The sequence below is a fragment of the Sus scrofa genome, chromosome 5 (assembly GCF_000003025.6).
Source record: "Sus scrofa isolate TJ Tabasco breed Duroc chromosome 5, Sscrofa11.1, whole genome shotgun sequence".
Lineage (NCBI taxonomy): Eukaryota > Metazoa > Chordata > Mammalia > Artiodactyla > Suidae > Sus > Sus scrofa.
Window position 1 is genome coordinate 89,005,102 of NC_010447.5, and position 18,620 is coordinate 89,023,721.

At 49.4% G+C, this 18,620-nt stretch overlaps 1 protein-coding gene across 3 annotated transcripts in view; it reads right to left on the reverse strand.

Annotated features, from left to right (window-relative positions):
* PLXNC1 (plexin C1) overlaps positions 1-18,620 on the reverse strand; it is a 155,600-nt gene that overhangs the window by 104,864 nt on the left and 32,116 nt on the right. For all 3 annotated transcript variants that reach the window (XM_021092759.1, XM_021092758.1, XM_021092757.1), the window contains 2 exons: positions 18,301-18,435; positions 14,238-14,338 (listed from right to left, as the gene is read on the reverse strand). In XM_021092759.1, coding sequence (XP_020948418.1) covers positions 14,238-14,338; positions 18,301-18,435 — 236 coding nt within the window. The remainder of the gene's footprint in view (positions 1-14,237; positions 14,339-18,300; positions 18,436-18,620) is intronic.

Below are 18,620 nucleotides of genomic sequence, written 5' to 3' on the forward strand. Positions count from 1 at the left end.
TGTGAGCCCCCTGCCGCCCCTGGCTTTTAAACACGCTTTGCTGGAAAGGCTTCAAGGAGTTCAGGGTTTTGGGGGCAGGAGCTGTCTGTCTCCTTGCACAGCCCTGCAACAAACCCTGGTTTCCTCCAAACTACAATGTTTGGGTTTGCTTGGCCTCACACTGCGCTGGGCACATGAACTTGCACTAACACTTCTACACGTATTTACTGAGTGCCCATCTGACAACCACACTGCAGCAGCCACTGGGGACACTGAATGTCTAAGGCAGTTCAAATTCCACACTTAAAATCATGGACTTGGAGAACAGACTTGTGGTTGCCAGGCGGGGGGTAGTGGGAGGGACTGGGAGTTCGGGGTTAATAGATGCAAACTCTTGCCTTTGGAATGGATAAGCAATGAGATCCTGCTGTACAGCGCTGGGAATTATATCTAGTCACTTACGATGGAGCAGGATGGAGGCGAATGTGAGAAAAAGAATGCATATATGTATGTGTGACTGGGTCACCCTGCCGTATAGCAGAAAATTGACAGAATACTATAAACCAGCTATAATGGAAAAAATAAAAATCATTTAGGGGAAAAAAAATCCACTCTTAATGAACTTATATTCTAGTGATGCACACAGATGAAAACCCAAAAAGGAGATGATAATCTCAACAGTTTCAAAGGTAAGTCTTGAGGTAAGTCTGCTGCAGAAACCAAAAATAAAGCAGGGAGGAACCGCATTCGACAGGTTCGTCAAGGAAGATGGCATCTCAGCTCAGATTTCAAGGATAAAAATGATCTAGCCACATCAAGAGAAGTAGCAGCAACAGGAATTCCTCTTATGGCTCAGTGGGTTAAGAACCTGACTTCGTGTCTGTGAGGATGTGGGTTTGATCCCTGGCCTCACTCGGGGGTTTAAGGATCTAACATTGCTGTGAGCTGTCGTGTGGGTCCCAGATACAGTCTGGATCTGGTGTGGCTGTGGCATAGCACTGCAGCTGCAACTCCGATTTGACCTCTAGCCTGGGAACTTCCATGTGCTGCAGGTGTGGCCGTAAAAAGACAAAGAGAGTGGGAACAGCATTCCAGGCAGAAGGAACAGGAGGTGCCAAGACCCCGAGTTCATGTAAAGCTTCGTCTCTGCCAGGAACTGATTTAAAAGGACCAGACTGGCTAGAACTTAAGGAAGGAAGGGACAAGCCAATTACAATTACAGTTCTGCCAATGACGAGCCGATGACCTTGGGCCAATCACATGCTCTGTGTCTCCAGCTTTCCAACTGCAAAAATGCAGATGATAATGGTGTCTGTCTCATGGAGTGGTTACAAAAAAGTACATCTGTTTAAAAATGTCCATCGACAAAAACATATGTCCAGGTTGTTTCAAAAAGTGTACTCTTATTTAACTGAGGCTTCCATTAAGGCCTCAGCAAATATTAGTAGTTGGTATTATATTTATTGCACAGGCAAGTGAAATAGGAGGTAGGCCGAAATTTGAATGACATAAGCTGAGCACACACAAACTGGTAGTGATGTGCCAGGGATCCAGGCAAAAGGGTGAACCAAGCTGCCGGGCGCACTGGTCATACCGCCCGGGTCAGCAATCCGCCTGCCTGTTCCGCCCAAGGCAGCACATGCTGCTCACGGCTTCTTGGAAGATTCTTCATCACAACCTTTCTTCTTCTCAAGACTGAAAGGTTCTTTGGGGTCTCCCCAGGCCTTGAGCTGCAGCTATGAGAGCGCTTTCCACGCCTGGCGCATTGAAATTATTTGTGCTTCCCACACTGACCCGTGAGCATCCGGGGGGCAGAGCCTCATTTATTGTGGTCTCCCCAGGGCCGAGTCCCGGGCCTGGCCCGTGGCTGCTATTCAGTAAGCATTAGCTGAACTGGGCTAAGAATTAAATTTTCAAGTGACTAAATTCTTGGCTATGTCTCCGGGCTGCCAGCAGCAGTTGTTTCCCTGATTTGTGTCCGCCAGGCTGGCCGGCGTAGGGGTGTGGTGGAAAACCAGCCTTTGTCTTGACACTTGGAGCTCGTCAGCGCACAGAACACACACTTGCAGACTCAAACACTCCCACAAAAGGGATCTGTGGCCTTCGGTGGGTGATGCGTGCGCTAAAAGTGGGTGTTTTAATTTCCAAACACAAACCCTGAACTGAAGAATGTAAAGGAGGTATTTAAAAAAAAAAAAAAAAAAAAAAAAAAAAAAGGTAGCCTGGAAATAAAGATGCAGAAAGGGTGCCTCCTGAGTCAGGCAGAACTGGATTCCCAGCTGCACGTTCCTCGGCCTCTGTAAGCAGGTGGCAGTGAAAACGACCCCATCTCCCTTAAGGCAGGATCCGGGGCCACATGGGGCACTTCGGAAACGGTCCCCTCTCCACATAGTGCAATGTAAGCGCCCAAATGTTATAAAATGTTATGAGAGCAAAACCACGGAAGGCCGGCAGGGCCACGTCCAAGGAAGATCTGAATAGCATGCTTGAATGTGGGGGAGCTGCTGGGAACAGGACAAGTACGAGGCCACCGAGACAAGGGAAAATACTTGAGGAATTTTTAAAGGCTAATCGATACATACTTAGGAAAGTGCCCGCTGCCTGAGATAAGGTCATTTCAAAAAAAAAAAAAAAATCTATGCCTTAAAACATACGTTTGCTAAAAGGGATGTTCTAATGGTACCTGCTCGAGTCGGGCGGCATCGGTGAAAGAGATGCCAGGATAAGGAGTTGGGAGGACCTGGGTGGCTGCAGCTCTGACCACACAAAACTGGCTTCTCAGTCCGATAAGCACTCTCTCTGTGCCAACCCCTCTCACTGTCGGTTTCAGTTTCAATCCCTTTCCACCTTCTGCTTCGAAATAAGTAGGATTTACTCCCAGCTCCGCTAACGGCCGACAAAGATGATCAAGAACTCAGGGGACTCGGGTCCGCCTAAGAACACCCCTCCGGTGTGAGAAGGCCCCCCAGTTCCTTCCAGCATCCTTGGTAACCTAGATGCACGGGTTCGCCTGCTGCCAGGGTCATTCAGCGATGCCCCGAGGCCCGAATAACATATTCCCCTTTGCTCCCCACTGCTTCCACCCCACAGACAGTTGTCCTACTTGCTTCGACACAATCAGTCAGCACAATGGGGTCCTCACCCCAAGAGGAGGGGCCACCCTGAGATCCTTTATTAGCATGACCGCTGCCATTAGAGCCGCGCTGGACCATAAAGGGTGTCGCTGCACAGACTCCAGGCATGAGGACCCAGGTGGAAGGGAGGGAGGGATGGATGCGGAATTAGACCCATCTTCCGTCTCAGACTGTCTTCCTGGCCATCCAGCTAGATGCAGCCATAGCCTATGAAAGGGGACATCCCCAGAGTGAGTGTGGGTCTTGGCTCAGACGTCCCTGCTCATGAGGCTTTCAGGGACCCTCTGGTTGAAACTGTAGCTTCCGTGCCATCAGCCAGTATGCCCTACCCCCGTCCTCAACTTCCTTTTTCTTTTCCATGGTGGTCACATCGGCAGGCCAGTCTCCTACTTATTTTCACACTGTCCGTCTCCCCTCTGGTAGTGGGGTGAAGAACGCCCCCCACCTCTGAGTCATTCCACCTGGGACCTCAGAATGTGACCTTATTTGGAAATAGGGCTTTTGCAGATGTAAGTAGTTCAGGATCTCAAGGGGAAAGCATTCTGGATTTAAGGCACACAGTGACTGGTGTCTTGATCAGAGAAAGGAGAGGAAGATTTAGACACACAAAGAGGAAAGAGGCACGTGGAGATGGAGGCAGAGGTTGGATTGTGCTCCCACGAGCCAAGAAACACCAGGAGCCACCAGAAGCTGCAAGAGGAGGGGAGGGGTCTCCCCTGGAGCTTTCAGAGGCAGCATGGCCCTGTAGACACCTTGATTTAGAATTTCTCACCTGCACAACTGGGAGAGAATAAATGCGTGTCATTTGAAGCTACCAGGTCTGTGGCTGGCAGATCTAGGAAACTAGCACACCTCACTAGAAGGAGCTCCAGGAGGGCGAAGACCCGGGTCTGGGCTGTGCACTGCTACAGAATCCTGGTCTCCGGACAATGCCGGACACGCACCAGGTGCTCAATCAAGATCCGCTAGGTGGACACATGGGATGCTTAAACTTTCAAGGTAGAAGAGTTGCTATATCTCAGGTGGGCCTGGAGGTCCATCGTCTCTCTTGCGTATAACCAGTCATCTGTGGAGGGTCCATGAGGACCAGGCTCTCCCCTCTCCTCCTACCACCGCGGCAGATAATGTCTCCTCAGCTTCTCTTTGCTTTCACTACAGTGGAAGGCAAAATACTGGCTTGGGAGTTAGAGCTAAGCCTAGATTTGATACCCAGTTCCATTACTTGTGCAACCTGTTGTAAGTGGATTAAGGGCCCCCCCAAAGCTATCTACGTCCCAACCTCTGGGAATTGTCACTATGCTACCTTACACAGCAAGAAGGACTTTGCAGATGTGACTAAGGATCTCAAAATGGGGAAATGATCCTGGATTATCTGAGTGGCTTCAAGAGGAGGCGAGAGGGTCAGAGGTGGAGAAGGAGATGCGATGACGGAAACAGAACTCAGAGCCAGGAAGATGTGAAGAGGCCACACTCTGGCTTTGAAGATGTGAGCAGACGCCACAAGCCAAGGAAGACAGGCTGCCTGCAGACACGAGAAGAGCCAAGGACGGAGACCCTCCCCACGCCTCCTCTACCTTGGTTTTAACCCAGTGAAACCCAGGGCACACTCCTGACCTCCAGAACTGTGAGATAATAAAGGCATGTTGTTCAAGCCAGCAAGGTTGTGTGAAGTTGCACCATCAGCAGTAGGAAAAGAATATACAACCCACGGCTGCTTTTTCTGCTCCGAGTGTGTATTATAAAGCGTGTGGACTTACTTCACAGGGATCCAGGAGGACTAAAGGGAACATGCCCAGAGCGTGCAGGGCATGGCATCTGATGTGTGATATGCATATTCTCCTCCATGCATGGGGACCCTATCTCCTGGCAGGGCCTGGGTGCAAGGCAGGCTCCCTGTGGAAGGGGCACCATCCCTGAGCTCCAAAGTGGCCACATCCGACCCTCCGTCACCTTCTCTGCCACATGGTGCCCACCGCCCATAATATCAGGCCGAGCCAGAGTCCCCCAGGCTTCAGCAGAATGTGGCTATGGGTTACCATGCACCATGGGTGGTCTCGGTCAAGTTTTCAGGCAGTAACAACAGCTTATGGGCCTTAGGGTGAATGATTGGCCCTGGGGAGGCTTGAGGAAGGAAGGTCTCGTGGGAGAGAAAGGGATTCAGACCTCAAGACGGGACAACTCAGGAAGGACCTGGGTGTGTCCATAAGCAACTCGCCGGATTCTCTCTGCTTATGACTCTGGGGCATGGAGGCTGACTATGTTTAGCAGTCGGATTTTCGTTTCTCTCTCCCGTGTTCCAATTCCCTTCTGTTATCCCAACCTGTTGTTAGACCAAGTTGAGAAATGATCTCGTTCACAGTGTCATGTGGAGAGCAGCCTACCCAGAAGATGAAAACCTAAAAACGGCGACCAAGGGCTGCTTGAAAGTCTTCCAACATTTATCGTGGAAGAAACAGGTAGAAGAATATGAGTAAATGCTAAATTTATACAACTCATCTGGGGGTTGGGCATCTTCAGAAACGTTTTAATGAGCATGCCCGGGGGGCTTTGGCCCCACCCTGTACACGTCCTGTGCAGGATGGCGCATGCCAGGTCAGAACAATAAAGACAAGTGTGGTCGTTCCTACATGGCCCATTTTCTGAAGAGGAACCAGCCCGGGTTCCACTGCGTGATCTGGGACCAAGTGGAGCCCATGGGGAGGTCGAGAGAGGTGGGGAAGCACGTGGAATGTGGAGACACGGCAGGGAGAGACGTGAGATAAAGTCACGCTGTGAAATAGACACGAAAGACAGTGACCCTGGGAGGGGGCAGGAGTGTGCCAGGCGGTACAGTTAGTGCTCGGGTTAATGCCCCTCATCTTCTCCAGTGGCAACAGGATCGGCTTTTAAAAACACAAATATGACCTTGTCAGTCTGGCTGGAAGCCCTTTAATAAGGTCCCAGCATCACTGAACAAAGCGCAAACTCAGAGCTCTTCCCATCTTGGTCCCTCCCAGGACCCTCCCATTGACTTCCCTGCTTCCAGCCAGAAAGGGGGGGGGGGATGTGATTTCAAAAGATCTCCTACTGTGCTGGTTCTACTGCCCCAAATGCCCCCGAAAATTCCTTGCCTTGGTGAAAATCCTCCAGACCTAATTTTAATGCCACCTCCTCTCTGAAGCCTTTCCCAACCTTGGTTACAACCGTGGCTCCTTCCCCTGGGCTTCTGCCCCCCTAAGAGCTATAACCTTACTTGAGTGCTTCCTACAAACAGGCACTGAGCCTGGGGCGTTACACCTGTTATCTGATGGAATGTTCTCAGCAACTCTACAAAGGAGGTACTCTTACCAACCCTGCTTTATAGAAGAGGAGATCTGGCTCAGGGAGGATGAGAAACCTGCAAGTCAAACAGAAGCCTAGCTTCAATCCCAAGCACACAGACTCCAGGTCTGCGCTCTTCCCACTCAGCTGTACAGCTCCTGGTGCCAGGGTGGCAATCATCCTCCTTGGCTGGGCCTCCCAAGCCAGCAAGTCCTCCAACCTTCCGGCCTGGTCCATGACACCTCTGTCCCTCTGATACCCGAGCCAGATACTGCCCTCTGTCCCCTGTCATCCCAGCCCCAAGGTCCCTGCACCTCTGAGACTCGGCCCTGGCATCTCTGGGAAGTCCTTCTCCATCTGACTTGGGTACACATTCTGTGGGCTCCAACCTAGTGCCTCGTCCAAGGCCTGGGACACAGTAGAAATCCAGTGTGTGTTTGGGTTTTATTCCTTTACCTTCTTTGTGAAGACTTAGATCAGGGGAGAAAGAATATATCCTGCAGAAAAACAGTGGCCACCTTGGTAAAAACGATTGTTCATTTTACGGCCCTACTATTGCTGTGTCAGACTCAAGGGGGCATCCAGTTCCTCACCGCGTCCGGGCAGTTCTATCCTGCAAATCGCTCTTCAATCCACCTTCTTTCCATCGCCACTATCACCCGTCTAACTCAGTCCCAGTCTCTTGCTGGTTTAGAACCACCTTCTAAGTGACCTGCAGGCTTCCAGGGGTGTCCTCTCTCATCTTGTATCAGAACACGGTTCTAAAACACACAAATGACCCAGTCTGTCTTCTAACCGAAGCTCTGAATGGCTTCCCAGTCTTGCCAATGAAACCCAGGTCCTTGGACATGGGTTCTAAGACTCGCCCTCCGCGGCCCCGCCAACCACGTCCCCCTCACTGACCAGCGCCCCTTGGCTGGACTGCACGCCTCATCCCCATCGCGGGTCGGGCCTGGCGCTTCTCCAGCTCCCGGCCTTGGCACAGCCTGTCCCCGCAGCTGCCCCCTCCCCTCACCTAGACGACCTCTGCTCTGGAGCCACACTTGGCTTAGACGCCCCTTCCCCCAGGAAGCCTTCTCTGACCTTTAAGTGTAGGTGAGTCTTGACTGATTGACCCGTTCATTCATTTTCACTGTACCTGCTCTTGTCTTTTCAACTGAAGTATACCCGACCTACAACAGCGTGTTAGTTCCAGGTGTGCCATAGAGCGATTCGGTATTTCTATACATCACGAAATAACCGCAAGTCTAGTTACGCTCCGTCGCCATACAAAGCCATTCTCACATTACCGACTATTTTCCCCATGCTGTCCACTGCATCCCCAGGACTCACTTCTTTTGTACTGGAAGTCTGCACCTCTTAACCTCCCTCACCCACTGCACGCCTCTCCCCAGCCCCCTCCCCTCCAGCAACCACCTGTTTGTTCTCCGTACCTATTTTATTTCTGTTCATCTGCTCTGTTTTTTTAGATTCCATATGTAAGCAAAAATCATATGATTTTTGTCTTTCTCTGACTTTTCACTTCACATAATACCCTCTGGGTCCATTCACGCAGCTGTGAATAACAAGATTTCACCTTTTTTTTTTTTTAAACGGCCACCCTTGTGGCATATGGAAGTTCTGGGGCCAGGGACTGAAACCAACCCACAGGTGTGGCCACACTGGATCCTTTAACTCAGGCCAGAGATTGAACCCATTGCAGTCGGGGTATTTTTTTCATTTTAGGGCCACACCTGAGGCATAGGGAGGTTCCTGGGCGAGGGGTGGAATAGGATCTGCAGCTGCCAGCCTATGCCACAGCCACACCAAATTCAAGCCGCATCTGCAAACTACACTGCAGCTTCTGGTGACATCGGATCCTTAACCCACTGAGTGAGGCCAGGGATTGAACCCACATTCTCGAGGAGACGGTGACAGGTTCTTAACCTGCTGAGCCACAATGTAGACTCCATGCAGTTGGATTCTTAACCCACTGCATTACAGTGGGAACTCTAAGGTTTTTCTTTTTTTTTTTTTTTAATGGCCAATTAGTATTCCTCGTATATATACCACATCTCACATCTTCTTTATCCATTCATCTATCAATAGACACTTGGGTTGCTTCTGTATCTGGGCTACCATGAATAACATTGCAATGAACATAGGGATGCATGGATCTTTTCAAATTAGTGTTTCATTTTCTTCAGAAAAATACCCAGAAGTGGAATTACTAAATCACATGGTGATTCTATTTTTAATTTTTCGAGGAACCTCCAAAATGTCTTTCATAGTGGCTCTACCAATTTATGTGCCAGCCAAGAGCGAACCGGGCTTCCCTTTGCTCCACATCCTCACCAAGACTTGCTATTCGTTGGTTCGGTATTTTCTTATGTGCCCCCGTGGAATCCTCCACTTCCTCTGTGCTAAACCTTATAACACTCTATCTACTTACCAGTAGACTGGTAGACCTTTAACTTATGAAGGTAGACTGGATTATTGTTCTCAGTTCTCAATCTTTCCTCTACTAGGATTTTACGTCCATACCCTTTGCCATGTCTTCTGCTAAAGCAGGTGGATTTACTTCCCTAGCCCACTGATCTTGGACTTGGCTATACGGCTCACTTGCCAATGACATATCAGGAAACATGGCGTGAGCTGAGGCTTTGGGTTTAGCTTGGGTTCTCATGCGTCTGCTATCTGCCTTGAGGAAAGTATTTGCAGGATTCGAGATATGTAAAGCAGACCTGAATCAAATTCACTTCCTGCCGCTTGATGAAGAGCCCCCCACCCCACCCTCAGCCCCCGCCTTGCTGGAGCTGACCTATGAGCAAGGAAAAAAAAAACTGTTATGCTTGTAAGCCATTAAGAATCTGTTAACACAGAATTATTGGAGCAGAAACTTGTCTAATACAAGTTAGACTGCAAGCTCCATGTGGGCAAGAAAGAACAGCATGGAAAGCACCTTGCCTAGGGCTCGCCATACTGTAGGTGCTCAATAAATATCCATTGATCAGATGTACAACTGAATGAATGAACATCGACTATTGACGTGTCTGTCTCCATGGCTGACTTGTGAATTCCTTAAGACCAAGAATGGCATCTGATTTCTCTCAGGATCGCCTAGTTATCTCACATCCCACATTGGGTTCTTGGTAGATATTCCATAAATATTTGCTGAAATTAAATAAACTGAATTTGGTGGGCTGACTTGGAAATCAGTCCTTAATTTATGACATTGTTTCTATGGGAAAATGCATTCTGAGTGCCAAACTTGCAAATGAACTTTTGGAGCCTCACCCGTGCATTGGTTCAAGATTGCCAGTTTTGTGGAAATCCATAACTGAACACATGTGCTGTGCTTTGCAATATGGGAGAAACTGAGAAGCTGCTTCCAAACCCAAGATATTCAGCCTGCAAAAATTCACTTTCCGCCCACACAGACACATTCCGCATAGGTTGGATTTGAGGTTCCAACAATAAAATACTGGACTTTTCAGAGCTCATTGTTTATCTAATTGCTTTTTATCTGCTTGGACGGGATGCCTACTCTTAACACCCAATCAAAAGGAAGTGAAGATCATTTTCTGGCCCCACCCCCAACGATTCCACTTTCTAGACACGTATGCAAGAAAGCTCAACCTTCCCAACAGAGAAAATAAATTATTTTTCTAAATAAATCTGTGACATTTAAAATAAACACAGTGGGATGCTCTACAGTTATAAGAAAACATCCCCCTTTAGAATTCCTAATTTTGAATGGTACTGGGAGCTTAACATGAGTCATGGATCCGAGGCTTAGTTTTACCTCATCTTAAGCCAGAACCAAACCAGTTTGAAACTGACATGGCTGGGAAGGGCCGTCGGTCCACAAATCCAGAATGTTTTATGACACCGAATGCACAAGTCTCAGCCTGCCATTGGTAGAGTTTCCCAGCTACTCAATCCATTCCATTCTTTTGACATGTATCTTCTGAGTACCTACTATGTGCCAGGCATGGTTCTAGATTCTGGGGATATAGTCATCAACAAGACGAGGTCCCCATGTGATTTACAATTTAACAAAGAAAGAGGCAGAGAGATAAGATCATTCCAGAGAGTGTTGGGGCCAGGAAGTAAAACAGTGATGTCACCATGAGTGAGGTGAGGCTATGGCAGGCTACATACTTGCAGGGAGAGGTATGCTAAGACCTGATGATCAAGAATGAGCCCGACTGGAGTTCCCATCATGGTTAACGAACCTGACTAGGACAAGGGTTCGATCCCTGACCTTGCTCAGTGGGTTAAGGATCTGGCGTGGCTGTGAGCTGTGGTGGAGGTTGCAGCCATGGCTTGGATCCCGTGTTGCTGTGGCTATGGCATAGGCTGGCGATTTTAGAGCTGATTCGACCTCTAGCCTGGGAACCTCCAAATGGCATGGGTGTGGCCCTAAATAGACAAAAAAAAAAAAAAAAAAAAAAAAAGAGCCAGACACGGAAAGATCTGGGGAAGACTCTTCCAGGCCGAGAAAATAGCAAGTGCGAAGTCCCTGAGGCAGGCACAAGCTAGTGTGGCTGGGGTTGAGTGAATGAAGGAGAGAGTGCCACCGGAGGCATGAGAAATAACCACGGGCCTGATCCTGGGAAGCCCTGGACGCAGGCCCTGGGAGGAAGGGAGTCCGACTGAATCCTGCAATAGAAGCCAGTGGAGGTTTTTCAGCTGGGGATGAAACGATCTGGCTTGGATATTTAAAAGACCCCTCCTCTTGGAGAGTATCGGGACAGGGGTGAGGGAACAGGAGCAGCACAGGGGAGCAGTGAGCAGGCTTCTGCAGCAGGCTGGAATTCCTTCCTCATGGCCCATCATCAACAGAAAGCCCTGACTGTTCCCTTCACCAACATGTTCTTACTAACACCAGGCTCTGCCCCCGGGACCCTGCTTCCCTGCAGCCCAAGCAAGGGCTGGCCGCTTCCTCTCCCTCCTCGTGGGGTCCTGCTTGCGTCTTGCTGCCTCTTCTGGATGAGTCTTCATTGTTCCCATAGTCCTTCTCGGGGACTGGCCCATCCAACACTCGAACCCTCAGTTCCCTGCCGTCTCCACCAATGATTTTCTCCTCCATCCTACTTTCAGCTGCCCACTCGGACCCCAGACCTTGCTGGTGCCAGTAACTCTGCCCCATCCATGACCTTAACGTCAAGCTTCCCATAGTCTGACCACTCCTTACACCTGCTCCAGGTCCCACGACAATCTTAAACTCCAACCCAAACAACCTCCACTGCACAGATCTGGCTGCCTTTTCACATTCCTCCCTCCCCTCGTGTCCTCGCCTCCCTTCTTAGAGGCCGCTTCCAACTTGGAGCCCAGGGTCCCCTATGCTAAGTAGCCATATCCACAGCCATATCCTCGGCCATCCCCTGCAGACACCCTTAGTGCCTGGGCCCCACTTTCCCATTTTGATGTATGTTCTGGCAAAGCCCCATCTCTGGCTAAACCCAACTCTCCCCGGCCCTCCCACGATGCCCACGGAGCCACACAAGGCTTGGGAGAGCCAATCCCTGCTGACTGCTCTCACTCCAAAAGCAAGGCCACCGACCTCAAGCAGGCTCTGATGCTATCTGATGATCATTCTCCCTTTCCCAGCACCGTTCTCTCTGCTTCATGCCTTCTCTCCCTTCTCCCTTCAAACCTCTGGGGCTTCCTCCCTCCTCTTACGCTGTTACTGAAAGTCACGCAAAGCCACTTGAAAAGACACTGCACACTCTTCCACCACCCCTCTGCGCCCGAGCCCGTGTTCCTCACCTTCCCTCCTGTGACCAAGCATGAAGGGTCCTGCGCTCCTGGCTGAGGCTGGCCCCCCGTCACTGGTACGTGAGATCGCATTTTCTTTCATCTGCTGAAAGACAGCACCCCACCACTCTCCTCTCTGCCTCATCAGTTTCTCACTCTTGACTGGAACTTGCCCAACAGCACAAAAATGTACTTTCATTTCATGTATCTTAAAAAAAAAAAAAAAAAAGCAAGACCACTCTCTGGACTCCACTTTGGCCTCCAACATCTGCTCCATTTGTTCTGTTGTCTTTCTCAACAAAGTTCCTTGAAAGAGTTGTCTCCGCTCTGTCCTCATCTCGTTTTCTCTTCCAGCTTCACCACTTCCCACAACTGCACTTATCACAGTCACCGGTCATCACCTAAGCCCAGTGGGTCAGTTCTCCACGCCTCTCCCCCGACCTCTCAGCACCATCTGCGCAATGGACCACTCCCCGCCCCTCTCTTCCCAGGAGGTCACCTTCTTTAGTTTTGCCTCTTCCACTTCTAGCTGTTGCCCCCCCAGTTCTGTGTCTTCCCCATCTCCCTGACCCCAAAACACCGCACTGCCTCATAGCTCAGTTCTCCAATGGCGCCTCTCTTCCACCTATGTGCCTTCCTTCATTTGGTCTTAGGACTTCATGACATAGCATCTGAACAGGACTTGGCCCCAAATTCCAATCACCAGCTCCGACATCTCCTGTGAACGCCAGACCTGCGTGGGCCAGTACAGTAGCCACTAGCTATGCGTGGCTATTTCATCACCACCAGCTCCACCGCTGTCACTGAATGAACTCCTTCATGGAGCAAAAATGGACAGAGAACCTCCACAAATGAAATGGATCAGAAATATTATGGCACGCCTGCTTGGTGGGTGTGCGGCGAGGCAGGCTGTTCCTGATCAGTTAATTTCTTAAACTCTCGTCTTGGGCAGGCGACAAGAAGAAAACGTTCCTATCCAATTACAATTATTCATGAGACTCTTCCTGGCCCTGCTTCTTTTGTCTGCTGGTGATTCTGACTGGAAACAGCCCGGTAAGGAAGCTCAGCAAAAGGCAAGGGCAATTATGCGTCTTGCTGGATCTCAGCTTCTGACGTCCTCCGTCAACTCCTAATGAATTCCATGCCCATATTTTTAGTTTGTTTCCTGAACCTCTTGCTTATATTGTACGTTCCCCCCTCTCCCTTCGCTGCTCTGGCCTTCTCCCCCAAAGGCTCCCCGATTCTCTCCCCAGTTTTTTTTTTCTCTCCCCAAATGGCCCCTTGTTTAGCCTTCAGCTTCTCTGCACCTGTTCTACTCTTTCTTATTCCTTTTCACCTTTAAAAACTGAAAGCACCAAACTGACAGACACTGTTATGTTTTTTTTTTTTTTTTTCTCCTGCCTGAGCTGCAGCTCAGGCTCCTTCCTCCTTGCTTCTGTAGCATGAGTACTGGGTTGCCATGGCAACAGCGAATCCAACCAGGCCGGTCCCAGCGACGCTGGAAGCTGCCATGGCGAGGACGCCGCTACAAGTCGCCCTGAGCCTAGATGGGTCGTGAGCATCGTAATTCAAGCCCAGGCTGGGCAGATTCTGCCCGGAGACGGCAACTGCACATCAAGCCTGTGCACAGCTGTACCACGCATCAGGAGATGACAACGTTAATAATCAGGCTTCCACGGAGCCAACCGAATAGGTGACATCACCAAGATACACTGGAAAATTTTCAAACATCCCTACACTTTCATCTCCTCTGAAGGACAACCTTCCACCTCTCTCTCTCGTCTTAGCAAACTCTGCAGAAAGTAAAAGCAACACTGACAGCTCCAGCTTCCCCGCCTTGGCCCCCTCACACCATCTCCAGGTTAGGGACCCCTCGGTGGTCCAGGTCCGATGACTCCGTAGCGCAGACAGGGCTGGGAACATCCCCGGGAATTCACTGGGATTACACAGTGATGTTTTAGGCGACGCAAAGATCAGTTCCCCCAGGTCCCTGGAACGGAGCCTTAAAGTAGGGCAACAAGTGTGCAGCCGCAGGACACTGCTTCGAAATTGTGAGCTGGTGAGAAAGAACTCGGGCAATACCTTTGTAGCGAATGGCACCAACCGCAGTGAGGATCTGTGGCCGCTAAACACTCCGAACAGGATTTATGTTTATTGCAGTTCGCGACACGAATTCTCCTCACCTGAAAATAAAGATGACGGCAGTTTCAGACGGAATTATAAGCAACGCCAGGAAAACTACAACACCTTATCTGATGAAGGGCCACGAAGAGACATTTATCAATTCAAACGCTGAATGTCTGCGTAGCAACACTGGGCAGCGGTGCTCAAGTTCTAGGGTATGAAGCAGTTTACCAGAATCACCTGGGGGGCCTTTGAAAGGGCAGAGACTCTAGCTGAGTAAGTCTTGGCGGGGGGGGGAACCTAGGAATCTATTTTCAAGAGCCTTCACAAGTGAGTCTGATACACAGCCAAGTTTCTGATCTGCAAACAGTGATTTCCAAGGATCATGGAATCAGGTCACTTGGTTTTCAGACAGTGACAGTCAATGGCGCCTTGGAGATGAGCATCCAGGGGCAGCAACAAGCCCTGACCAGGGAGTGTCAGCGAGAGGCTGGCACTTGACATGGGAATGAGAACCACCCACCCCCACCCCTCTCGGGGGTAACCCATCGCCTCTGCTCCTGATGTACCTGCACACACTCCCTCCACTGAACCTGATAATAAAGGAACCAGAGGTAGTTTTCTGATCACTCCCGGCCCCTAGAGCTGCCTCTTCCCGTTGTGAGGAAACAGCAACTCCCAGCATGGGTGCCCGTGCTGGGCAGACCCAGGCGCTGGAGGCAGGCAGAGCCTCCGAGCAGGGTGGGGGGAGGCAAGGAGGACCTGAGCCTCACACAGTGTGTTTTCTGCAGCCCAAAACTCACAGCAGGTAGTCAGGAAACCTGTGGCACTCATTAAGCCAGGAAGTTATGCGTGCTGGAGAGTAAAAGTAACTTTTTTTTTTTTTTTTTGTCTTTTTGCCATTTCTTGGGCCGCTTCCTGCGGCATATGGAGGTTCCCAGGCTAGGGGTTGAATCGGAGCTATAGCCACTGGCCTACACCAGAGCCACAGCAACGCGGGATCCGAGCCGCGTCTGCGACCTACACCACAGCTCACAGCAACGCCGGATCGTTAACCCACTGAGCGAGGGCAGGGACCGAACCCGCAACCTCATGGTTCCTAGTCGGATTCGTTAACCGCTGCGCCATGACGGGAACTCCAGTAACTTTTTTTAAATGGTTGGAGAAACGGAGAGTTATAAGAAGTGGTTTGTTGAACTTTGCATCGTGGCTCAGCGTTAACGAACCTGACTAGCATCCATGAGGATGAGGGTTCGATCCCTGGCTTCACTCAGTGGGTTAAGGATCCGGCATTGCCATAAGCTGTGGTGTCGGTCACCGACGTGGCTGAGATCCCATGTTGCTGTGGCTGTGGTGTAGGCTGGCGGCTATAGCTATGATTGGACCCTTAGCCTGGGAACCTCCATATGCCACATGGGTGAGGCTCTAAAAGACAAAAAAAAAAAAAAAAAAAAAGTGGTTTGTGAGAAAAGCCGGGCTGTCTTGAGGAGCACCCTTGAATTCTAAGCTGACTTCATGGAGGAGAACCACACCCATCATCTCACAGACCTCCTGCTGCCGACAGGTGCAGAGGGCAGACCACCAGCCTGAGCCAGAATTAACCAGAATGTGGAATTTCCCCATAGCTCACAGAAGGTCTTGGTCACTCTGGAGGACTTTCGCATGTCGTGCCATCTCTCTAAACCGGTTTTCTCACCTGTGAGATGGTGAGGGTGCTGCTGCTTTCACAGGCTTATGACCAACACTGCCTGGCATGTAATAAAGGCTCAGTAGATGCCGGCTGTGGCTACCATGCGAGTGAAAGCTTCCGCAGTCCCACACACACATGCAGCCTCACACGGCAAAAGCAAGTAAGGTTTCCGTAGCAGGAGGCTTCCGAGAGCCTTTGCGTGTTCTCTTAGGATACCCCGGGAGGGGCACAGGAGGTCATATCTGCCCCTAGGACCCCTTTGGCTTAGAACATGTAGTGGAAAAATGAGTCTCTAGAACATTGTATGACAATGACTCTCCAGTGCGCCTATGCACACGGACATATGACACGTAAAAGAAAGGACACCATAAATACTAATTGGACCCCCTTCTCCAGCTTAACACATTGTAGGTGCTATTCCACAGAAAAGCATCTACTTCCATAGGGTTGTTTTGAATGCCCAGGTGTTCTATGGATGTACCAGGGTATGTTAATTGGGCTGTTACTATCGCCCCAAGAGTCCAGAAAAGGCCCTTGCTTAGGTTTTGTCTCTAGGGCTCGTATGGCTCAACCAGAAAACCAGAGTCTTACTAAGAGGATGTCTAGCAGGACATCTAAGTGAAGAAGGTAATAATAAGCAGCTTTGATGCCCAGAGGAAAACTCTTCCCAGGACTTGAGGTTTTTTTGAAGGAACAGACCAGATCCCTTCATCTTCACAGCGTGAGGCCCTATCAACTATGGGGGGCCCTCACGGTGGCTCTCAGCCTACGGTTGTGGGTTCTGCAAGAGGTGGTAATGAGGATTTATGGGCTCCCGGCAATGCTTCCAAAAGCTAAATGGAAAAACACACACAGACTGTAAGCCAGGCTACAAGTGTCTCTGCGTTAAGCTGGAATTTTATCAGCTCCGAGTGGTAGGTGGCACAGTCAGTGCCCTGAGTGACCATTGTGAGATGCCCTTGATAAATAAAGCCTGAGGATGGGAATTGTTACTCATGAAATGCAGTTTGTTGAGAGACAAAAATCTTTCAAATATGAGAACCCTGGGGAGGAAATATAATAGGCAGGGTTTCAATGCGGAAGCAAGCTGGTCAAAAAGGCTGTGTGGCAGAGAACGGGTTTACAAAAGTGTATGAGATGGAATGGCCATCTCGATGAGGTCATTTTGAATAACTGACTTTTCAACATGCAAAGGACAACATGGGGCTTTTTTAGGAATATCAGAAACCAGAAAGTGCTTACACCCCTGCTCTGCGGCTCTGAGAGCCATGTGGAGACTGGTGTCAGTGCTACACTCCTTAGAATGACTGAGAAGAAGAGAAAATGGGGGGCGGGCTGAGGGCATCTATTACACCCATTATATAGTATAATCATAACAATGATGATAATAATAATATCGTCTTTGCACTTCGTATGTTCACATGGTCATGGGTCAAGACCACCATTCGCCAGAACGGCTTGTTTGACCTTCACCAGGTCGGGGTTTGATCTTATTTATCATGCATGGGCTTCAAGATCAAAGTGGAATTTAAGTCCTGGCCCTGACAAGTCCCGACCTATGTATTTCTTGAGCAAGATACATAAACTGTCCAAGTCCTAGATTCTTCATGTATAAAACAAGGGCCATTTTTCTCTCATGAGAGGAACATATTTCTTTAACGTTGTCTATTATACTTCAAGGCGTGTGTGTGTGTGTGTACACAACTCTCTCCATCTAGAGAGACGCTATTCGGAAGAGTAACTAGCATGTAACAGGGACTCCAGAAAAACGAGTTCCCTTCCCCCTTCCCTTGGTGAAGGCACTTTGCAGAAAGGAAGGCAATGTCAGAAGGCATCCTTTTGATTCCAGCAAGCAGAAGCAAGAGGGAAAACGAAAACAGCCAGATAAATGAGGAGAGGGAGGGCGAGTGCCACATATTTCCTGGTTCATGCATGTGCATGAGACTGTGGCCTGATATTAACCCCAAATTCCAAAGCCAGTCCCATTGAGTATATTCATAAATGCATCTAACCGTTCAATGCCCACGCGATAAATGTGTAAATTCAGTTACCTTGCTGATTATGCACCCGTTTGCAGGCCCACCCTTCTCTGAAAAACTTGGCATTGGAAATATAGGCAATAATAAAATTGTCTAAATAGGTAATATTTCTTGCTTACTTACTGACAGTAAGGTTTTTAATTCCATGCCTGGGAACCACGGCGGGTCTTTGGAAGCCTGCAGCAGTGTTTAAACTCCGGAGTTCAAAGTAAAAGCTTCACTACTCAGTAATGACATTAATTAAACAATTTGTATTCATAAGACAGAAACAGTAACTAGTATTTCTACCTACCTCTTTCCCGGCTGTTAGATAGATGTAGATATTCTTCTCAGGGTGAGGAACAAGTTTGTAGAAAACAGGTGTTTCTTCTTTAATTTCGTAGATAACCTCTGGACAATTAGAAGTCCAATTCTCACCAAGAATAACCTATTTTTTAAAAAAGAGAAACACAACTTCTATTCAACACTTTGAACCGCAGGGTGGCAAAACTCCCTGCTTAATCCCAAGACTGGTCCTTTCTTCCTCGCTCCATGCATTGGCTAAGGTACCGTGTTGTCATCATTCTCTCACGTCTCAGCCTTCAACAGGGCTGGTTGTACCAAGTTCTTGTA